The sequence below is a fragment of the Panthera uncia genome, chromosome X, assembly GCF_023721935.1.
Source record: "Panthera uncia isolate 11264 chromosome X, Puncia_PCG_1.0, whole genome shotgun sequence".
NCBI classification, from domain to species: domain Eukaryota; kingdom Metazoa; phylum Chordata; class Mammalia; order Carnivora; family Felidae; genus Panthera; species Panthera uncia.
Window position 1 is genome coordinate 78,452,051 of NC_064817.1, and position 24,430 is coordinate 78,476,480.

Here is a 24,430-nt window from a genome sequence, read left to right on the forward strand (position 1 = left end):
GGCTCCGGAGACTCCGTTCTGCTAATCCTCTGGCGGTTTTCTGGGTTATTTAGGCAGGTGTAGGTGGAATCTAAGTGATCAGCAGAATGCGCGGTGAGCCCAGCGTGCTCCTACACCGCCATCTTCCCTCTCTTTTCATAAATTAAGTGTCCAACTCTTTATCTCATCTCAGGTCATGATTTCATGGTTTGTGGGATTGAGCCCTGAGTCAGGCTTAGTGCTGATGGTGTGCAGCCTGCATGGAATTCCCTCTCTCCCTCTCTCCCTGTCCCTCCTCTGCTCTCTCTCTTTCTCAATGTAAATAAACTTTAAAAAATGTTTAGGGGCACCTGGGTAGCTCAGCCGGTTAAGCGGCTGACTTTGGCTCAGGTCATTATTTCACATTTCGAGAGAGAGTTTGAGCCCTCTTCAGGCTCTGTGCTGACAGCTCAGAGCCTGGATCCTGCTTCGGATTCTGTGTCTCCCTCCCTCTCTGCCCCTCCCCTGCTCATGCTCTGTCTCTCTCTCTCTCTCAAAAATAAACATTTTAAAAAAAGTTTAAAGAAAAAGAAGGAAAACAGTCATTTCAGAATAAAGGTTATTATTTAATTGAAGAGTATTTAATAACGAGTTTTTAAAAATAAAATTTGGGGGATTTTATTTATTTTGCCAAATTAGTATATCAGGATATTAATTCTGTGGCCAGAACTCCCACACCAACCAGAAGATACTCATTATTATCTATGTGATGCATATTCTGTAGATTTTGTCCAGGATATATGCTAATAAAATGCACAGATATTTATTCAGATATAAAGTATATATTTTTACAAAGTTGTGATCACTATCTACATATTGTGTTGGTATTTACTTGTTTAACTTAGGTTGAGAGCATTTCATCAGTTTTTTTAAGGATTTTATGGGGCATTTATGTGGCTTTGAATGAACATTCTCTGTTGTAATCTTTGGTTCATTTTCTTGTTGGTTGGAAGAATGAAGATGTTAACCTCATACCTGCAATATACCTTCCAAATATTTTCTCCCACCTTTTCATATACATGCTACTTTTAAATTTTGCTATTAAAAACCATCTGTATAGCATATATAGACATATGTATATGCAGTGTATATATATACATATATATAGTATACATCAGACATATACCGCCACCATATATATATTCGAATATATATATATATTCAAATATAAAAGTAGTAACGCATTCTTAAAGCAAAACTCTAAATGATACACTTAGCTTCAATGACTCCTTACCCACATAGCAGAGCAGAAAAACACTGGCACTTTGTGTAATTCCAGGTTTTGAGTTCCTGAGCATTAATTTATAAGGTTATTTTCCCTGGGTAAAGTTACCTAATTTCTTATAACTCCTGAACCGTAATCTGAATAATGTCAACAATGAACACAAATTGAATAGCCATAAGGATTAAGTTAATGTATAAAGTACCTGTTGACTAAAGTCCTTGTGTAAATGTCAACAACCTTTTCTCAGGTCACCCTCCAAAACAGGCAACAGCTCTGTTGTCACAACAGCCTTGCTTAACACCTCAGAGACCAGCTCATCCATGTGGTTTCTACGCGTGTTCCTCCTGGCACAAGTTTCTATTTCTAAATTAAGTATCACATTGAGTGCCCATATGGACATAGCTCCAGAAGAGTTTAAAACAATCAGTTCTTAAGCTGTGGAAGCCCAACATCGAAAAGGGAAGCTGATGGGTATATTGTGGGGAGTGAGAGAGAACCCCATTCTTGCTCCTGACTTGATGTGTAACTCTGGAGATGTATAGTGCTCTGTGAGCCTATCTTTTATCATCTGCATAATGGGAATAACAATACATTCTTCACAGAGCTCTGGTGGGGAGAAATGGAAAAAACCTATAGAAACACCCGGCACATTGTAGGACTTGGACAAACATTAGTACTGCCCAGCCTGCCTCTTTCTGCCCATAAAAGAGCTGACTTTGTAAAAAATTATGTATGTATGTATGTATTTATAATTTACATACAAGTTAGCATATAATGCTAACTTGTATGCTAACAAGTTAGCATATAATACTCTGATTTCAGAGTAGATTCCAGTGATTCATTCCCTACATATAACACCCAGTGCTCATCCCAGCAAGTGTCCTCCTTAATGCTCCTTGCCCATTTAGCCCACCCCCCACCCACACCCCCTCCAACAACCCTCAGTTTGTTCTCTATATTTGAGATTCTCTTATGTTTTTTCCTCCTCCCTGTTTTTATATTATTTTTCTTCCCTTCCCTTATGTTCATCTGTTTTGTATCTTAAATTCCACATATGAGTGAAGTCATATATTTGTCTTTCTCTAATTTTGCTTAGCATAATCAACTCTAGTTCCATCCACGTTACTGCAAATGGCAAGATTTCATTCTTTTTGATTGCCAAGTAATACTCCATTGTATATATATACCACATCTTTATCCATTCATCTGTTGATGGACATCTGGGCTAAAAGGGCTGACTTTTAAGTAAGCCAAAGAGCATATCTCTCATAGAGAGTATCCAGAAATGTAGCCAAGGAAGATAAATGTACAGACATTTACCTGGCGTATGAGCTTTGGTGTCATTCCTGTGCTGTCGGATGAATTAACCAACAAACTTTGAGAAAGGTAAGAAAATAAGTTTATTTTTTTACAGGTCATTTCCTGTCCCTTTCTTTTACCTTGTAGTTTGTTACTGGTGGAACAGTTTCCAACTGAGCCTCAGAAAAAGAGAGCATATATGGGAACAAAGCAATAAAATGTCTATTGGACAGAAGAATAGCTTCAGGAGACCTGTGCCCATGTCAAACCACAGGACCTTGGGTGAATCATTTCTCCTGTGCTGGCCTCAGCCCTAACACAGAAGAAATATAACATAAAAACGGTGGTTCAGGGCATGGATTTGACCATGGGCACCTTTAGTTGCAGGATGCATTATTTTTTTCCTGATATTTATTTATTTCTTAGAGAGAGAGAGTGAGAGAGAGAGAGAGAGAAAGCACAAGCACAGGAGGGGCAGAGAGAGAGGGGGAGAATCCCAAGGAGGCTTCATGTTGTCATCATAGAACCCAATGTGGGGCTTGATCTCACCAACCACGAGATAATGACTTGAGCCTATATCAAGAGTTGGTCAATTAACCAACTGACTACCCAGGTGCTCCAGGATGCGTGATCTTTAGTGATCAGTTTCCTTTGAGTCCCACCTTTTCTCTTGTATTGAACAGAATCTGGATGGTAGTTGTCCCTTAGAGTTGTAGTTGTAGTGAAGATTAAATGAAACACTACATTGAAATCAATCAGAGCAATGAGCAATGAAAGCAATCAACACCTTTAGTGTTGAGCACATTTCTGTGTCATTCATTCCAATTACCACTACTCCCAGTCATTCAAAAGGATAATTGTGCGGATGGGCTTCACATTGCCAGGTAATGTGATTGTTTTGTGGTGCTGTAATTTCATCACTGCTGGGAAACAGACTGGTTGACATACAGATTAAGGAAGACTAGAAACCTCATGAGCAGGACCAGGTATTTCCATTATTTAATATGAAACAGGTGTGGCATTTCCAAGCCTAAGGATTAAAGTGCATTGTTCAAGAACTGGAACAGGTACAGTTGTAAAGTTTCAATAAAAATAGAAATTTAAAAAATGGATGCATGTCATCATACATTTTCCAAACCCATAGAATGTACACCAACAGTGAACCCTAATGTAAACTATGTACTTTGGGTGATTATGACTTGTCATTGTAGGTTCATCAGTGGGAATAAAAGTACCACTCTGGATGTTGATAATGAGGGAAGTTATGCATGTTTGGGAGCAGGTGGTAACTTCCCCTCAATTTTGTTGTGAACTTAAAACCTCTCTAAAACAATAAATAAAGTCTTTAAAAAATCAGAATTAAATACTTTCCTCATACCAAGTGACTTTTATAATGTTTATTTATTGTTGACAGAGATACAGAGCATGAGAGGGGGAGGGGCAGAGAGAGAGGGAGGGAATCTGCAGCAGGCTTCAGGCTCTGGGCTGTCAGCACAGAGTCCAATGCGGGACTGGAACCCACAGACTGAGAGATCATGACCTGAGCTGAAGTCGGACGCTGAATGGACTGAACCACCCAGGCGCCCCCAAGTGATTTAATGTTAATTACAAAAATAAAAAAGATGGTAATAACATAAAAACTGCATATATGATATCACAGTTCTATGAAATGCCAATGTAATGTATATACAATATATTTACATACATGCAAGAAATTTAACGTTAGGGGAATTGAACACAGCAAAGTGTGACTCCTTTTTTCAGTGATGGTGGGATTGTTGATTACTGATGTTTTCATCTCTGTAGTTAACTGTATTTTAATTGTTTGGTAAAATGAATATCATTTATGATAAAAAATTCAGACCTTATAAGTTTTGTTACTTATCAAAAATATAAAGTATACTAAATTTTACAAAGAGCTATAAAAACCCACTTGTGTACCCACAACCCAGGTTGAGCAATAAACTAGACAAATGCTTTGAGTCCATCTCCTTGATTGAACCATCCTTCTTTCCCCTCAGATGTAACTAATAACCAGAATGAGGTGTTTGTACACTCCATAAATTGCTTTATACTTTAGCTGTGAATGAAAGTATCTTTAAAAAATATACAATAGCCAAATTATGAAAAGAGCCTAAATGTCCATCAACTGACGAATGGATAAAGAAATTGTGGTTCATATACACAATGGAGTACTACATGGCAATGAGAAAGAATGAAATAGGGTCCTTTTTAGCAACATGGATGGAACTGGAGAGTGTGATGCTAAGTGAAATAAGCCATAGAGAGAAAGACAGATACCATATGTTTTCACTCTTATGTGGATCCTGAGAAACTTAACAGAAACCCATGGGGGAGGGGAAGGGATAAAAAAAGAGGTTAGAGTGGGAGAGAGCCAAAGCATAAGAGACTGTTAAAAACTGAGAACAAACTGAGGGTTGATGGGGGATGGGAGGGAGGGGAGGGTGGGTGATGGGTATTGAGGAGGGCACCTTTTGGGATGAGCACTGGGTGTTGTATGGAAACCAATTTGACAATAAATTTCATATATTGAAACAAAACAAAACAAAACAAACAAACAAACAAATAAATAAATAAATAAAATGTTATATACACATACATACATATACATATATATTAATCTTCCATTTGATAATTTGATATAATATTACATTTTTCAGATGTATATATGGCTTGATTTCTATAGGTCTAAGACATTCATTTTTACCGCTATACAATATTACACTGTAAGAATGAATCACAATGCATTTTTTTGTACCACTTTTGATGGACATTTTCTTTTTTCCTATAGTTTTCTCTCACAAACAATGCTGAAATGAACATTATTATAAATGAAGCCATGTGCTCACTTGCCAGATATTCTCTAGTTTCTTACTACTCAAAATGTGATCCATGCAGTAGCAGTTTCAGCATTAAGTGGTGTATTAGTTGGGGTTTTTCAGACAAACAGTCAATAGCATATGTGTGTGCATGCATGTGTGTATGAGTATACATTTTTGACTTTATTCTTTCAGTTTGAGACATTATTGACATACAGAACTGTAAAGTTTAAGGTATGCAGCATAATGACTTGACATATATATTGTGAAATGATTACTACAATAAGTTTACTTAACATCCATCCTCTCACACAGGTATTCTAAAAAGAAAAAAAAATGTTTTTTCTTGTAATGAAGACTTTGAGGATTTGCTCTCTTAGCAACTTCCAAATATACCATACAGCAGTGTTAACTATAGTCATCATGTTGTACATTATATAGCCACTACTTTTTAATGTTATAACTTGAAGTTTGTACATTTTGATCACTTTCATCCAATTCCCCACCCCTTACCCCCACCCCCGGCTTCTGGAAACCACAAATCTGATCTTTTTTCTTTGAGTTTGTTCGTGTTTTTTTTTTTTTCACATATGATTGAGGCCATACAGTATTTGTCTTTCTCTGTCTGACTTATTTCACTTAGAATAATGGCTTCAAGGTACATCCATGTTGTCTCAAATGGCAGAGTTTCTTCTTTTTTATGGCTACATAGTATTCATATATATATTATATATAATATATAATATGTATATATAATATATATATATATACACCACCAAGAGTAGACAGTGTACACTAGCATTTATATTTCTATGTCTTTTTGATGATAGCTATTCTAACATGTATGAGGTGATATCATATTGTGGTTTTGATTTGGATTTCTCTAAGTTAAGTTCCTTTTCATGTATCTGTTGGCCACTTCTATCTTCCTTGGGAAAATGTCTATTTAGGCCTTTGCTCATTTTTTAATTGGATCGTTTGTTATTGAGTTGCAAATGTATTTTATGTATTTTGGATAGGAACCCCTTATCATATATATGATTTGTAAAATTTTCTCCCATTGCATAGGTTGACTTTTTGTTTTGTTATTTGTGTGTGTGTGTGTGTGTGTGTGTGTGTGTGTGTGCAGAAGCTTCTTAGTTTGACGTAGTTCCACTTGCTTATTTTTTTATATTGTTGCTTGCCCTTAAGGTGTCATACCCAAGAAATCATGGCCAAGACTCATGTCAAGGAGCTTTTCTCCTTATGTTTACTTCTAGGAGTTTTATGGTTTTAGGTCTTACAAAACCTATAGTAAAAGAGAGAAGTCTAGTTTTATTCTTTTATATGTGAATATCTAATTTTCCCAGCACCATTTATTGAAGAGATAGCTTATTCTCCATTGTGTATTCTTGGTTTGCTTGTCAAATATTGGTTGACTGTATATACTTGGGTTTATTTCTGGGCTCTCAATACTGTTCTTTTGGTCTATGTGTCTGTTTTTATGCCAAATACCATGTAGTTTTTATTGCTATAGCTTTGTGCTATAGCTTAAAATCAGGAAATGTATATCTCCCAGTTTGTTCTTCTTTCTTAGGGTTGCTTTGGTTATTTAGTATCTTTTGTGGTTCCATATAAAGTTGAGGATTGTTTTTTCCATGTCCCCCACAAAAAAATGTCATTAGAATCTTGATAGGGATTGCATTGAATATATGGCTTTGGGTTAGTATGGACATTTTTACAATATTCTTTCCATCCATGAAACAGGATACCTTTACAATTATTTGTGTTTTCTTTGATTTCTTAAATCAGTGTTTTGTAGTTTTCAGTGTAATGATCTTTCCCCTCCTTGGTTAAATTTATTCCTAAGTTTTATTGCTTTTGGTGCTACTGTAAATGGGATTGTTTTATATCTTTTTCAGAGAATTCACAGTTGGTGTATAGAAATGCTACTGAATTTTGTATGTTAATTTTGTATACTACCACTACTGAATTCATTGATTAGATCTAACAGCTTTGGGTGAAATCTTTAATATTATCTCTGTATAAAATAATATCTTCAAATAGAGATAATTTCACTTATTTCTTTCCATTTTATGGCTTTTATTTCTTTTTAACACCTTATTTTCCTGGCAAGGACTTCTGTGCTATGTTGAGTAGAAGTGGTCAAAGTGGTCACCTTTGTGTTATTCTTAATCTTTGAGAAAAAGGTTTTAACCTTTCACCTTTGAGAATTATGTTAGCTGTGGGCTTGTCATATATGGCCTTTGTTAAGTTCTTTCTATAACTAATTTGTTGTGAGTTTTTATCATGAATAGATGTTGGATTTTGTTAAATGCGTTTTCTGCATCTATTATCACATAATTTTTTCTTTTGTTCTACTGATGTGATGTATCACATTTACTGATTTACATATGTTGAATAAATCCCATTTGATTATGGTGAATTATCCCTTAATGTGTTGCTGGAATTGGTTTGCTAATATTTTATTGATATTTTTTTGCATCCAAATTCATCAAAGATATTGGCCTGCAGTTTTCTCTTCTGGTAGTGTCCTTTTCTAGTTTTGATATAAAGGTAATGCTGGCCTCATAAAATGAATTTGGGACTGTTCTTTCATCTTCAATTTTTTGGAAGGGTTTGAGAAGGATTGACATTATTTTTTCCATAACTGGTAAAATTCACCAGTGAAGCCATCTGATCCTGAACTTTTCTTCATTGGGAGATTTTTTTCATGCTCATTTAATCTTCTTACTAGTAATTGGTCTGTTCAAATTTTTTTTTATTTCTTCCTAATTCCATCTTAGTAGGTTGTATGTTTCCAAGAATTTTTCCATTTCTTCTGGGTTGTCCAGTTTGTTGGTGTATAGTTGTTCATTCTTTGTTTTTAGTTAAGGAGTTTGCTGATGCTATTGTGGAACCTGACAAGCCCCAAAACTGCAGGAGAGGCTGGAACGCTGGAAACCTAGGGAAGAGCTGCAGTTCAAGTTTGAAGGTGGTTGCTTGGCAGAATTCCCTCTTCCTTCAAGAAGGTCAGTCTTTTCTCAGGCCTTTCAAATGATTCGATGTGACCTACCCACATAATGAAGAGTAACCTGCTTTTCTCAAAGCCTACTGATTTAAATATTAATCTAATACCTATCCTCACAGCAAAATCCAGAATAATGTTTGACCAAATATGTGGGTACCACAGTCTAGCTAAGTTGACACATAAAATTAGCCATCACAGCTGGGATCCTGTTAAAACTGCAAAATTTCAGACCCTGCCACAGACACTTGCCTTTCCTAACCGCCCCCCCCCCCAAATCATGCCATCTTACCATTACTACCTTTCTTTGATGCAAGTTAGGGTGCAACACACAGCACTTCTTCCTGCTTTATTTTATACTTCTGGGGTGTGGGACAGTGTCTAATTTTGCATGATCTAGGTCTAAGACTTCTGCTCTTGGGTACAGTCACTGAAGGGGTGATGTGATCACATCCAATGACTGACTTTATCCAGCACAGAGGTTACAGGGTGGTAGAAATAAGGAGCAGTGCCTGAAGATAAGTTTTGTGATCATTAAAAAATGGTAACATTAAGGCCTTATAAGGAGGCAAATAGAATCCATATGTAGGACGATTAAGCAGAAGTTATACACTAGAGCTAGGGGTGGACTTCCCAGGCATGGATCCTAGAGATGAGGGTATCAGTTCAAAGCAAGATCTGGGACAAAGTGTTGGAAGCAGAGTAACAAACTGGCATCAGAGGGATTTTTAGTGAAGGCACAGAAGTTACTTGGAGATAGAAAAAGTCATCATCAAGGCTGCTCTTCCTGGAGTTCCTGCAGCTGCTTCTGGGGTTCCTTTCCCACAGAGGCTTCTAAGTCATGATAGGGTACAGTGAGGGGTCCACCAGCCATCTCCAGCAGCAGCCTTTGTGATAAGTGCATCTTGGAGTTGTCCATAAACTTGATGCTTTTGTACCAAGGGACCAAAGGAATTGGGAGGATTGGCAGAAGAATGAGTGACTGGACGACCATGGCATCTGAGTTAGCTAGGGGATGAGGCCAAGGATGTGGAAACCTAATGATGTATATGTAATGATGTGGAGAGAATAAGTAAAGGGGCCATGAAATGGGTACCATGGTCCCTGCCCACGAGGGGACTCAGACAGCTTGGAGAGCCTAATTTGAGCCAGATACTGAAATTTCTTGCTAACATGTGAGCCTGCCTCTGTTCCTCACGATGTGGCTGGAAGGTGTGCACTGCAGTCTCTGTCTTTGCACTTCTTGTCTTTGATCACTGAGACACTACATGGAATAACATGGAATTACTCCTTATGTAATGGCAATTATTCCCTTAGTTCACATTTCCAAGAAATTCATACACCACTATATGGGTTCCTCCTGTAAATGTACATAAAGAACTGTAAAGTGGCAAGTGGTAGGAAATAACTTGTGTGAGACCTGATAATAGAAGCGTAATTTGTAAACTGGTGGTACCTCACCTGTGTCATCACTTATAGGATGGCAACTTGAAATTTGGTACTGTTATTATTTTAATTTCAAAAATTTCAAAAATGCCTGCTGGTGGTCTAAAGTCCAAATGTTACAGAAGCATGGAAAATAAATTGTACAAGTGTCCCTTTCAACTCTTGCCTGCAATTCTGAAATTCTAATTGCCAGTCGTTGAGAAAGGTCCTACAGAACTGGCCATAATGTGAGATTCTATGCTACTGTTGTCTGTCTGGAATGAAGCAAAATGTCTGAATCCCCTCCCGACCCCAAGTACATGGATATAGAGCACCCTTGTCAACTGTCTGAGAAATTAACTGGGGAGACAGGCTGACTCTCCCTCACTCTCAGGTGCTGAAGTGAGATCCCTCCTACAGTGCACTTTCAGAAAGGATGAGGGGGCAGTAGAGTGGATGGATGAGAAGACAAATGCAAGCATGGTGAGAGGTGTGAAAAGGCCCATTTCCCATTCACCTGTGTGCAAATCATAAAACTGTTGATGGTGTGCCTTTGAATGCATTCAAATGATCAGGAATAAGTAGTAAAATAGGTGAGTCATCATCTTCCTTCCTTCCACAGCCCTCACTAGCCAGTAGGCAACCCTTGCAAAGCCCCTGTTGTTCCAGGTCACATGGCTGCTTCTGCAGGCCTCCAGGTAGAGCATCTGACTGAGCCACACTGTTTCCAAAGGCCAATCCCTAAAAGCAGTGTGTGTCCCTTCTCATCAGAATTTACTGACACACTACCTATGAAGTCAAGCCTGGTGTACCTGCAAGGGGCCACCAGTGTGAATAATGTGGAGGAGATGGCAGGGCCTTTCAGTCCTGGACCCATTGCCTCACAGTCAGGGCAGGGGAAGAGCAATCTAGGACACACATTATACAACATGCAGCATCACTCTTTATTATGAAGATAAACAGAAATCACGAGTGGGGGAAATACACAGAACAACTAATACTTCAGGTGGTTATGTCACCTGGCCTGCTAAAGATAACTTTGGTTTCATGGTTATCCCGGCCTCCATCCCCAGCCATGAACATGGCCTTAGGCTGGAGTAAAGAGAACAAAGATGATGTGGACATCCAAGGCTTCTTCTAGGCGATTTGTTTGAAGGCGTCCTCTGGGATCTTTCCCTCATTCTGAAGGGAAGGAGTTGGGACGTCAGAAGAGCCAGATCCCAGTGTTTCATTCCCAGGCTACCCAGCCTCCACCTTCTTGGCCTTCCTGAAGGCCCAGAAGCACCCATCTGTAACCAACCCAATGGATCCCAGACCTCACCTTGAGCATAGTGAAGACCTGACCAGCTCTGGTGTAGTTCCACTCGTTGTCCTGAAGGCACCTGGAGTGGGAGGACAGATGACCTCCATTAGTACCACAGTACAGAGACGCTGACCATGCGATGCTAAACATATGCCACCTTTTTGCTGGTATTCATGTACCATCAGTATGAGCACTATGTATAATGGTGAAGAAAGACCTAGTGAAAATGTCTATCACATTGACACAAAATGCCATGCCCACTAGACTTCAAAACAGAAAATTAGAGCTCCCCAAAGAACAAGGGAGTTTAATATATGTTGATAAAGAAAAACATTCAAGTAGATAAAAGGAAATTTATTAAAAGTACAAGTTTCCAATCATTTTTTATTGAGATATAATGTACATACCATTTTGTTATTATTTTTGTGCACATACCATTTTCAAGTGTACAATTGTTTTCTTAGTATATCCACAAGATTGCTCAACCATCACCACTATTTAATTCCCAAATAATTTTATCACCTCAAAAAGAAACTCCCTAGACATTAGACATGGCTCCCTATTCCTCCCCTTTCCCCAGGCCCTGGAAACCACTAATCTGCTTTTGGTCCCTGTGGATTTGCCTATGCTGGACATTTCATAGAGATGGAATCATACACTATGTGACCTTTTGAGGCTGGCTTCTTTCTCTTAGCATAATGTTTTCAAGGTTCATCCATGTCATGGCATACATCAGAACTGTATTCTTTTCTATGACTGAATGATATTCTACCATATGAATGTACCAGTTTCATTTATCCATTTATCAGCTAAAGGGCATTTGGGTTGTTTCCACTTTTTGTCTATTATAGATAATGCTGCTATTAATGTTCCTGTACAAGTTTTAGAGTGAACATATCTTTATTTCTCTTGGTGTATACTTAACAGTGGGATTCCTGGTTTATATGGTAACTTCATTTAACATTTTAAGGAACTGCCAAAACATTTTCCCTAACCACAGCTCCATTTTACACTCGTAATATATGAGAGTTCTAATTTACCCACATCCTCACCTATGCTGATCTTCCATTTCACTGACTAAAGCCATCTTCATGACTGTGAAGTGGTATCTCATTGTTTTTGATTTGCATTCCCTAATGACTAATGATGTTAGGCATGTTTTCATGTACTTGTTGCCCATTTATTTGTATATCTTAAGATAAATGTTCATCAAATAATTTCCCCATTTTTAAATTGGGTTGTCTTCCTATCATTGAATTGTTAGTCTTTCAGGTATGCTCGATAGTAGACCTTATCACATATGAGATTTGCAAATATTTTCTACCATTCTGTAGGTTGTATTTATACTTTCTCAGCAGTGTCCTTTGATGCATGAAAGCTTTTAATTTTGATAGAGTCTAATTTATTTGTCTGTTTTTTATTTGGTTGCTTGTACTTTCGTGTCATATATGAGACCATTATCTATTTTAAGTTCATGAAGGTTATACACTTATATTTTATTCTAAGAGCTTTTATAGTTACAGATCTTACATTAGATCTTTAATCAATTTGAGTTGATATGCGTGGCATGGGTCAAATTTCTTTTTTTTTTCTTTTTTTTTTTTTTTTTTTTTGCATGTGGATATCCAGGTGTCTCAGCATTATTTGTTGGGAAGATTTTTTTTCTTCATTAATTTTTTTTGGCACTTAGCTGGAAATCAATTGACTATAAATGTCAGGGTTTATTTCTGGAGTCTTAATTCTATTACATTGACTTATATGTCTACCCAAATTTTAGTACCATGCAATCTTGTTTATAATACCTTACCAATGAATTTCAAAATTGTGAGGATTGGGAATTCTGAGTCCTCCAACTTTATTCTTCACTTTAAATATTGTTTTGGCTATTCTGAATTCATTGCATTTTAATGTGAATTTTAGGGTCACTTTATCAATTTCTGGAAAACAGCAAACTGGGATTTTGATACGAATTATGTTGAATATGTACACCACTTTAAGTAGTATTTCTATCTTAAAAGGTTTTCAATTCATGAACATAGCATGTCTATTCATTTTTTAGGTCTTCAGTTTATTCCAACATATTTGAATGAACTTGTGTATCGATATTCTAATAGTTTCTTAGTGAATTACCTAGGATTTTCCATATGCAAGGTCTTGTCATAGGAACATTATAATGTTTTAAAAGTTTTTAATATATATCATCATAAAATTAGGATACTTTATTCATAGGCCTTCTTTTTGGGGGAAGGAAAATATCCAAATACTTATCTTTTCAAATTGCCTATGCATTCCTATTATTTATTCTCCCACTCTCCCAGCTCCCTCTTATTCCCCTGGATACCCAATCTCACTTCTGAGACCACTCGAGTTTCATCCCAGACTGAGTGGAGAAAGCCTGCACCATTTCCTGCTGCTCCTTGGAGAGGATGAACACAGAGCTGGAGGTGGATGAAGACACTGGGATGGAGGACATACTCTGAGTCTCATTTGGGCTGGCATCTCTCACAAACAGTTCGTCATTCACGATGCATAGACTGGAGGAAAAATGGACCCTCAGACAACTGACAAATGGACAATCCCACACCCCTAACAATGACCCTGCTGCCACTGTCTCTCAGCAACCAGATTCCTTCCATACCCCTAACTTTGCCTGTCCCATAGCTTCCCTGGGTGGTAACTCTAGCCCTCCCACAGATGCACCTGTGGAGAGTTTGTCTACTAGCTTCAGTAGATTTGTAAGTTTAAACCCAATGCATTTATTATGCAAAACAGTCCAAGGGGCAGGATAGTCTAATACCATTTTCAGAAGAAGATGCTGTTTCACTGAAGGGTTATGTGATTTGGCCAAGGTCACTCACCTAGTGAATGTTGGGGTCAGGAAAATAACACAATGCTTTGACTCCAGAGCCCACGCTCTTAACCACTAGGCAAGAATAATACTTCCCACAATACTGACAAAACCTCAAGGACATACAGTGCTACATTCCCAAACCCCTGAATCTCAGCTGAATGGGGTTTTCTACACACAGCACAGCACTCACCTGGAATTGTTGGTAGGTGTAGCAATAAAGGTCCGGGTGAAGGCGCGAACAGAACCCTGAGACCTTCCTTCCACTTCAACAACAAACAACAAGCAACTGTTCAGTTCATTAGAACTGAACATGCTTCACATGCTTACATAGCATTCCCCAGTCAGAGTTTAACTTGATACTCATGTTGAAGGGTACAATTGTTCTATGAAAGTCAGGATGCCGGGAATAGGGAAGGCAATAGGAACAGTCTGCTCCCAGTGATACAGACCTTTTTATGTGCTAGGCCCTGTGTAAATCACTTTATGAATTCATTTGATGCATTTTCACAGGCACACAAAAGATGGGTGTTATTAGCCCCATTTTGAAAATGGAAACTTGGAAGTTTAATTAATGGGCCCCCCTTCTCCGAGTGAGGATCTGGGATGAGAGCCATCAAGCTACATAGCCTGTGTCCCTAATGCCTGAGCTCTGCAGGGCAGATGGGCATGGACCCATGTCAGATCAGGATGGTTTGGGAGCTGAGTGGAGGCAAGAGAACACTGCAATAGGAAGAGGAGGGGAAAGAAAGTTGAGAGGGAGCCCAACCAGAGGGAAGGGAGCAGTGGGGCATCTGCAGAGGGGGTCCAACATATACTCACCTTCCTTGAACACCCCATTGACAGAGAAGCAGAGCATCATCTCCTAAAAAGGAATAACCCAGGTGCTAAGTCACCTAAACTTCCTACCCATCTGTGGCTTTCTAGGGCTGCCCTTGGGAGGAAGCAGGTGCTCACCGTATGGAACCACATGTCCACCACGAAGGAGCTGATGTCATGCTGAGTTTTGGGCAGTGTGCTGAGGGAGCACACAATGTCATGTTTTGTATGCTTCAGCAGCTGAACACGCAGATCTATAGGGGGGAAGAGAAACAAGTGAAGGTCAGGGGCTGCCACGCCTTGTGCCCTATGATTACCCCCTCACCTCCCCCCCTTTCTCTGTACAATCTTCCCCATCAAACACGCACAGGGGTCCTTGATCTTCTTCATATTCCTGCTTTCCTTGAAGTACTTGCATAAGCTGCTTCTAGGGAGACAAAGAGGAAGAGGAGGTGATAGTCTGGCCAGTGTGGGTGTTTCCAGGAGCTGTCCTTCATCCACTGGGGAGTCACACAACCCAGGATCAGAGTCTGAGCTTTTCTACTCACGGGGCTGGGTCTTTGGGGTTGAAGGGAATGGTCAGGGAGAAGCAGGCCTTGTAGTGGTAAGCACAGAGGAGACCTTGGCGGTCTTCAGAGTCATAGATCAAATAGTACCTGTGGGAAAGCAATGAGGATAGTATATCTCTGGGGTCTGGACCTCAAATGAGACTTGAGAACCCCCATGAACAGACCTTTCTCAGCATCCAGTCCCCATTTCTTGTGGTCTCTAAAGTACTTACTGCTGAAGAAATTGCAGGATTAGACTCTTTAGTTTCTCAGATCCTCTGGAGCTTTCCTGTAATTAAAAGACATTTGAGACTATGTAGCTGATAAAGTCTCCCTTGTAATACCCCAAATGTTGTTTGATCCTACTTCCTCACCTTGCTGGACTTTATTAAGTATGGGGCATCAGTGTCAATGATAATTTCAGGGGGTAACGTCTGGCCATCCTGGAGAAGGGAAGAGGAAGTCAGCAGTGGAGACCAGGGAGGTGGCCCTGGATACTTAGGGAAAAGGATGAGCCCAAGAGAGGATGAGGGTGAGAAGACAGGTGTGAAAGAGCACTAGAAATGCCCTTTCTTGCCAGAGGCAAGATTACAATGGGTGTCTTCATCATGGGGTCCTGGAAGTCTCTACTATTATATGCAACAATGTGTGTGTGTGTGTGTGTGTGTGTGTGTGTGTACATTTTTTCCAGGAAGAATATCCTTATCTTTTTCAGGAGTCCATATTTCCTAGTGCATAAAGGTCTCATGGATATATGCAATCTAGACAAGACCAATGAGTTTGAGGGCAGATATGGAGATGATCAATGTTAGTAAAAGACAATGATGAGTGTAGGCACTTACCAGATGTAACAACTTGGGGAAACACTCCCTGATGGCACTGTCCAAGACCAAAAATAGAAAGAAGTGGTTGATAGCTTGGAATTGCAATTCTTCATTTGTGTTAAAACACTGATGCCATAAACAAAGACCAGTATGTTCTGCCCATCCAGAAGCCCCTTTTCCCATTTCAGCCTCTGATTTCAAAAGGTTTAGGTCCACTACTCTGCTGAGCACTAAACATCTTCCATATGGACTCTCTGAAGGTATAGCCTCCTTATCTCTCTCCACAGCTTCACATTCATATTCCCTACTGCTCTTCTTCCCTCCATCACTTTCTCTCTCTCTCTCTCGCTCTCTCTCTCCCTCTCTCTCCTCTCTCACCTACCTGCTGGGTATCTCCCACCTACACTGTCCTGACTCCCATCTCCAGTGCCACCAGGATCAACATTTGGAGCCCAGCCTCTGGGGCTCCCTTCCCCTCCCTGCCTCCCTTCCTTCCTCCAGGTCTCCAATGAAGACTCCAGACAGAAGAGGGAATGAGGTGGGAACCCATGGCTCTGCTACCTCACTAGGGGCCCAGCATTCTGCAGGACCATGACACCTCCCAGGGATGTCCCAGAATGCCGGGGCAGAGAGGTGAGTGAGGCGAGACCCAGGAGGCAGGGAAGGAGGGGGAGGGGGTGGGGGTTCAAGAAAGAAGAGGGAGTGAGGGGAGGAGGGGAAAGGTGAGAGAGACATAGGGGAGTAGAGACAAAGGAGGAAGAGAAAGCAAAGCAAAGTGAAAGGAAAAAAAAGCTCTATTATGTTGGTGGGGGCCAGGGAGGAAGAGAGAAGAAGGGGGGAATGGCTCTGTAGCTGCAGCCCTCTCCTTCATCTGCCCTGGCTGGCCCTGGCACCTGAGGTAGGAATGTAAAACATGCAGGTGTTAGGCTGGGGGCCCATTGGATGCTGGTTGAAACTTTGTCACCTGTGTGAGCTCAGCTGGAGCTGGGTATGGGAAACGATGCAGATACAGGGGAAGGAGACCTTCCCCAGAAGGAGCAGAGGGTCAAGCCCCAGCTCACCATGGGCCTGAGGGTCCATGTCCCCAATTGTCACTGCCTTCCCTCCTGATGGCCCCTGTGCACCTGTGCCTGTCTCAATAGATTCCTTGCCTGTGGAATTATACCCATGTCAGGCTACCCAGGGCTCTTCTGAACGACCAGATGGGATGATGTGACATATGTGGGAGGTGGATAGGGGGCAGTGCCTCTGAGAGGTCTGTCCTTCTGTCTTCTCAAGCACCTCTGCCCTCTCCCTTCCATTCCTACCTTGGGAAGCCCTCTGTTCACTGGCAGTGGTCCAGTTCTTGCCCCTTGACTCAGGGAACCCTAGTTTCTCCCAAAGAAGGTTCAGCTCCTGGCATATGGCCAGAGAAATAGATGTAACGAGAGAAGCCATCCAGGGCCTTGAGGCACAAAGCCACCATGGAAACCTGGGACAGATGGGGCACATTTCGTTTAAGAGAAGGAAAGCCCTTCTCAGAACAGTTGAAGAAAGCCCCATACCACCACAGAGGCAGGGAGGCCTGTCTCAGCATGAGGCTCAGGGCTGGAGGACCCTACTTGGTCCAGGTCACCAGCATCTGTTTCAAGGCTGCTTACCCCTGGTCCTGGTGAGGAGGGGGAGACCTGCTTCTTGGAGCACATCATAGGTGGGTATCAGAGAAAGCTAAGTGCAAAGTCAGAAACAGATGCCAGAGCATGTAAAGAGGTGAGCAGGTCAGAGGGATAAAAGATCTTTAAGTGAAGGTGAGGGACACAGAGAAGGCAAGGCTTGTGATACTCCCAGAGGACTAAGGATGCCACCACCAGCAGAGGGGCACTGTCAGGGATAGTTCAGGATCCCATGGGTGAAGTTATCCAAGAAGGGTGACAGAGGTTCACACTGACCTTATGTAGGTGGACTGGTCTGGGAAGGTGTCACACAAAGGGTTCCCTTCTAGCCAAAGCTCTTCAAGCTTCAGCCCTTTCATCTTGTTTAACTCCCACACCAAGGTCAGCTGAGAAATATGGGGAGGAAGCTGGGAAGGAGTTCCAGGGAAAGAGAGACACGTGGGCCCTTGCACCCCCAGCCCCCACCTTTCCACATAGGTACCTTCTCTTGCCTCCTGTCATCACTCTGGTGAGCAATACCACCCACCTTCAACCCCAACTTTGATCTGGCTCCCTCTTCCCACCTCATTTTTGGAGAGGTTCAGGATCTTGACTGTGGGGACCATCTGTATAATGTCAGACAGGCCATCCAGCTGGTACAGTTTGTTGTTGCTCAAGTTCAAAGACAACAGCTTTTGGTGAAGAAGAGTTAGAGTGACAGTTACTATCTAGGGCCTCAGAGACAAATCTGTTCTCCACCTCATGAGTTCCACCCCCTACTATTGATAACAGCACTGGGACTAAGGCCTTACCGCGGGGAAATTTTCCTCAATGATCTGCAGGGTGGCAGCCATGCAGTTTCTTCGATTCAGGATTATATCAATATCATGGCCCACCAAGTCTTCAGGAAGCCAAGAGGAGGCAAACAGAAGGCTGACAGGGGTCCAGGGCCAGCATCAACCCCTCCCCACGTTACCATTCCTCAGTCTCCCTCCCAGGCAGATCCCTGTGCCCTCACCTGCCCTAGCATTACTGCTATCAACTGTACCTGGGTCAAAGCGGAGACTCTGAAGGTCAAGAGCTTCATGGGAGACATCATAGCGTTTGTGCATGGTCAGCTGCAGAGAAAGGCAGAGAAAGCCACTCTGAGGCTCTGGTAGGGATAGGGAAATCGGGGGCTGGAGGAAGAGGAGGTGGGTCTGGGTGTGGGCATGCAACAGGCCTTGAGTCTGCATTACCTTTAGCTGCTTCATTTCTTCTGGCTTCAACTTGTACCGCACAGAGTAGGGTACATTAGAGGGATTGACAAAGATCGATATCTGCAAGAAGGTGAGGTGCTCGGGTAAGCACCAATAACTCTGCTTCCAAAGAAGAGCACCAGACCCTGGCCTGTCCTCCCATCCCGGGACTAGGTACAGGTAATGCCCTCAACACATACCTTTTGGTTCTCCTCATCACATATCTTGTAGCTGACATCTTTCAATGCAGAGGCAATGCCAGCATCCTGGACAAAGAACCGAGCTTGGTTTTTCACATAGTGAAACTACAGGAGAGGGAGGCAACAATAATTTTGAAGGATAGAGTCTACCTGCTCAGTGGGTTCCCCCCGCCCCAGCCCCTCTTTCCCTGTGTCCACTCATCTGGCTTCACCATCCTCTCTTACATCCACTGGAGTGAAAGGGACACTGCAATGGTCCTGGATTGAATTCACTAGCCATGTCTTGTCATACTTTCCCCCATAGGGAATCTAAAGATGAAAAGAAGGGATGGGAGTGAGGAGAGACAACACAGAATTAAAGCTGGAAAACAGACCCAACAGTGTTCTTTTCCAACTCTCTACTGAGCTGTACAGGGCTTCTAAAGAAGGGACCACTAGCATTATTTCTTATTTTTGTGCAAAATACGGATTTTCTAAACCCTCTTTCTCTCCATTGGAAAACTCTCCTACAAATAATCGATGTAAAATTGTTTAAAGTGGTATTCCTCTGATAAAGTTCCAGGATATTCTAATGAAGATCTTGCCAGGACACTCACGGTGATCTTGAACCAGCTCCCTGGGGTTCCATCTTGTGTGTTCTCCCTCATTTCTCTCTTCAGAGGTTTTCTATCTCTCCACACAGTAATATGGATATGGCCTTCATTATGCCATTTCACTCTCCTCTTGTTCTGTTGGTTGCTATGGAAAGTGCTGCAGAAGGGAAGTGGAGAGGAGGATGGTGGCCATAAATGCTAAGAAAGTCTTCATTGACACACCCTTACCTCTCTGCCACCAGGACTACAAGTAGGATTGCTCAACCATTATTCCACTTTGAGCATTCTTCAATTCTCCAGTGAGAGAAGGAAAAGAAGAGCAAGTAGAGTGAAAGAGTTGCATAATCCCAGGGGTTTGCTACATGCAAACCAGCCTGTATGGTCACTTACTGTCTTACTTGGGGGTACTCCTGGACATTCCTCATCATCACATTTCCATCATCCTCCTGGTGGTGTGAAAGCTGAGGCTCATATCCACCATGTTCATATTGGGGGTTACTCTTGCCAAAATTACCTCGCAAAGAACTCCAAACTCTCTGTCTTCCTTGAGGTGAGTTACCACCATCGTTGGATTCTAAAAGGGGGACAGAAATACAAGTTTGAAGATACACCAGTGGTCCACTTACTATGTACTATGTCTTAGGCTCACACCATAGTAGGGAAAGCAAAATGCCAACCTGCCCTAAGGGTCCAATGCCACAACCCCCAGAAAAGAAACTCCTCTGTTTGTCCAGACAGGAGAACCTTATTTTACAGATGGCACTATCAGGGGAGGAATCTTGGGGGAGGAGAAGGAGGTGACTGAGTAGGAGAAGGGGAAGAGGAAACTATATTGAACCTTTTAAAGAATGAAACAGGATTTATAAAAACAAATAAAAACAATGTGTGATCCATGGGTTAGATTGGAAACCAGCCATACACCAGGAAGACATCTGAATTGTGCCTTCTCTCAGGCTTAACAACCACACCAATACCACAGAGTCAATCTCTCTCATGCTTCCCAAATATAATCAGCCACCAAACTGATCCCGCTAACAATCAGCAAGCTGTTTCCTTTGCTGGTGTAGTACAAGCTTTAACGTCAAGAGAGACTGATGTAAACAGCCTCCTAAGTTGTCCCTCTCCCTCCAGCCTTGCTGTCAACAATACTCAGTTTGAAACATCCAGATTGAGCTTTCTTTGTGCCCAGCGTGAAATGCCTTTCAGCTGAGAAGACAACTCTTTCTAAACTCAGCTCCTCTATAACAAGGATCTGAATGACAACATGGAATAAGTCAACTACCATTTCCAAGTGTGTAGGGATTCTCCTTTTTTTCCTTCTATTATTTCCAACTTAGGTTCATTATAGTCAGATAATGCACCCTGTGTGGTTTCAATTCTTCTAAAATTTGTGGAGGTTTGTTTGGTGGTCTAGAAGATGATCTAGCTTGATGAATGTTACATCGATATTGGGGGGGCGGAAATGCACTCTGCTGTCATTGTGTGGAGTGCTCTATTTATGTCATATAGATCCTGTTAACTTATTATGTTATTCAGATGTCCTATATCCTTGTTGGTTTTGTCTCTAGTAATTTTATCCCTTGCTGAGTGGGGGGTGTTGAAGGCCCCCAACTATAATTACATACGTGGTTATTTCTTCTTTCAGTTCTATCAGGCTTTGCTTCATGTACTTTGAGGCTCTGTTGTTTGGTGCGTACACTTTTAGGATCATGATGACTCCCCAGTGGATTGATCCTTTTATCATTATGTAAAGCCTCTTTCTGTTTCTTATCAATTTTATTTGCTCTGATGCCTACTTTATTGGACATTGTAGCCACGGGTATACTTAGACCATGTTTTGGTGGTATTTCACCCTGTATTCACCCCTAGTTGTTGTACTGATGTTCACCCCTTCCCTCACAAATACTCCCTACCAACATATATCATTCACCACGTAAATGATACATTTGGGAGTTTTCTGGCATCTACAGAAATATCAGTCCCAATTCCCTCTCCCACAGTGGATTCACTAAGGGTATTTTATTTGTACCATGTTAAACTGAAACACTGTACCAGCAGATAATAATACTAGTGGTTTGGGTGGGCAGTAGGGGGAGGATTAAGGTAACCAGACTGGTAGAAACCAGCTTCCTTTTGGATTCTAATATTTAAGGCTCTCTCGGTTTGTGTGTTGTACATTTTGTCCATGTTGTCTCAGGGCACACTTATGAGTAAAAATCTGTTCACTGTTGATTGCTCCCTCATGTAGTGATTACGACCAGGCCTCAGATTTACTCCTCTGGGAAGTCATTGCTTTTACTCTGTGGCCTTGCTGTCAAGACAATCCTGCTACTCACAACCTTTGGGACTTCTCCTGTGTGGCACTGGAAGTGGAATTAAACATGGATAGAGCATTTGACCCAGAAATGCCAATGGCTCAGTCCTCAAAACTTGAAAGCAGTCTGGAGTGCTCTCTCACACTCCATATCTAACTGATCAGGAAATTCTTTCGCCCCCTCTCTCCAGTACATCCAGAATCTAGCCACTTCTTACCACCACCATTATTACCACCACCCTGGCCAAGACACCAACATCTATCTATCTCTGGATTATACTGCCTTCCAGGTCCAGGTCACCAGCAGCAGAGCATAAGTCAAATCATTTGACTCCTCTGCTCAAAACAATGTAACAATGGTTTGATGTCATCAACATGTTGAAAGACCACGAGTTCATAATGATACTAAACAATAACAACAACAAAGAGGAACCTTATTAATGACACTTGGAGAATGTCAGGAAACCAACCGGTTTTCCTGAAAATCCACGAATTAAAGGAAAAACTTAAATATTAAAAGGAGGAATAAGGGCTTGTGGTCAACGTATGGTGTATGGGGGCATCAGAGTCATTTTTGAGAAGTGACATTACTTCAGAAATAACATCAACAATGGGAAAGTGTAAAAGTGAGCTAGCTAACAGCTACAGCAATCCCCAGACCGACCAGCTAAGTTGGGTGCCTAAACAGGGACGGAGGCCTTGCTCATCAAGGTGATTCATACCAGAGCAATCTCAGGCATAGCCTTGTTTTGGAAATCTCACAGGAAGAGTGGGCACGTGATTAAAAAGCCATAGGGACCTCGTGCACACACACGTGTGTGCACACGCATATCCACTTACTGAAGGTTTTCATCTCAACACGATCTCTGTCTTGCCGTCGCTCTGCGGGAATCAAAGGCAATAACAGGAGTATCACAAATCACCTGGTACCTCTCACCCAGGCTGCCTGAGTTACCCCTCAAGCTCCACCAAGCACCAACTGATCCTCCCTCCCATGGAGAAATGGTCGCAAGTATCATTTATGACATCATATGTATTCACATGGCTACTTCCTATGTCAGTTTGGAATTCTGCCTACATCATTGCTAGGCCTGAGCACATGGCAATGGCATCCCTGCTATAGTAGGTAAAGAACAGGATGAGAAGTAAATCAAAACTTGCCCTACGGCAGCCAACATTTGCTCAGTGTTGGGCAGACTCATTAGATTTCTTTGACCTCCTCACAGAAACCCCACGATGACTGTATCTACAATTCCTTCTCAGACCACAAATGTTAGGCTCACAGGGGTTAAGTCCATTTCCCAGGATTTCTCAGTCAAGTTAGTGTCAGAACAGAGATTGTATCCTCACATTTTGGTCTGCCTCCTAAGTATTTGGTTGGCATCCTAAGTATTCCTCTAGTTACTATGCTGGCTCTACTTTAATGGTGAACTTTTGGGCCTCAAGGATAGATTTCTTTGAGCAGACAAGGGATGATGTTTTGTGAATAGGATCTAGTAACTCTTTCTTGGGGGTTGGGAGGGGGAGTGTCCAGGTGCCTTGGAACAAGTGGAGATATCTGTCTTGAACTAAATGGACAAATCTTTTTTAGATCACAGTTTTTACAGGTTAGAAGTCACTTTGAGCTGTCAGTGTCTGGTGTATAATGGGGCTTAATTAGTATTTGTTAAATGAATGTAGACAACAATGTAGATTTGGGATCAACAAAGCCACTTTGGAGAATCCATACATCTCAACCATTTCTACCCACATCTATTTATTCCATAAAAAAATGGGCTGCAGAACTGTTTCATAACCTGTTTGTATAACTAACATCTTTTGAACTTTTCTTATGCAGAATTAGTATTTTTTCATTAGTATACAGTTAGAAATAGAGCTAATTACCCCCCTCTTGATTAATGCTAAAACTACCGATTTTCTTATCTTAGGAAGGGAGGGTTTTGTAACTGGTGACAGAAATGAGGAGACGTTTTCCTTAAATCCAGCACAGATAGCTTACTGAGTATGTGGTATGTGTAGTATGATTGTTCTGGACCTACATGCATGTCTGTGCGTGTTAAGCTTTGTGGTACCATTATCGTCCTTGTCTCAGAGAAAAAGTTAAGAATGTGTGTGTGTGTGTGTGTGTGTGTGTGCATGGGCATGTGTTAATATTATCTGTTTTAAATTTGCATAATTAGATTACACATACATATATTTCAAATCATGTTGGAAAATGCATTGCCACAGAAAACTGGACCCTAATGTACATTTTCTTTTCATGTATTATGCATTATATATGGCCAATTTTTCCTTCTT

At 41.3% G+C, this 24,430-nt stretch overlaps 1 protein-coding gene across 2 annotated transcripts; it reads right to left on the reverse strand.

Moving 5' to 3' along the window:
• Window positions 1-10,734: 10,734 nt before the first annotated feature.
• LOC125931836 (nuclear RNA export factor 2-like) lies at window positions 10,735-23,126 on the reverse strand. 2 transcript variants are annotated; one of them, XM_049644087.1, is made up of 21 exons: window positions 22,973-23,126; window positions 20,209-20,392; window positions 19,822-19,975; window positions 19,451-19,534; window positions 19,226-19,330; window positions 19,026-19,106; window positions 18,836-18,905; window positions 18,600-18,688; window positions 18,372-18,479; window positions 18,085-18,194; window positions 16,175-16,211; window positions 15,707-15,775; window positions 15,566-15,621; window positions 15,333-15,440; window positions 15,153-15,211; window positions 14,923-15,038; window positions 14,788-14,830; window positions 14,159-14,231; window positions 13,469-13,651; window positions 11,136-11,196; window positions 10,735-10,996 (listed from the first exon to the last, which is right to left on the reverse strand). In XM_049644087.1, exons 1-21 carry the CDS (start codon window positions 22,983-22,985, stop codon window positions 10,952-10,954), a joined length of 1,848 nt encoding a protein of 615 aa, XP_049500044.1. In that variant the 5' UTR covers window positions 22,986-23,126; the 3' UTR covers window positions 10,735-10,951. The 2 variants fall into 2 exon arrangements, with proteins under 2 accessions (XP_049500044.1, XP_049500043.1); XM_049644086.1 differs by having other exon boundaries at window positions 18,085-18,215.
• Window positions 23,127-24,430: the final 1,304 nt, after the last annotated feature.

What these genes read in the sequence shown, in the direction of transcription:
- LOC125931836 (XM_049644086.1), bottom strand. An exon ending in GTGATGAGGAGAACCAAAAG is followed by an intron (nt 19,107 to 19,225) that starts GTATGTGTTGAG and finishes ACCTTCTTGCAG; the next exon opens with ATATCGATCTTTGTCAATCC. An exon ending in TTGAGGAAAATTTCCCCGCG is followed by an intron (nt 18,480 to 18,599) that starts GTAAGGCCTTAG and finishes CTTCACCAAAAG; the next exon opens with CTGTTGTCTTTGAACTTGAG.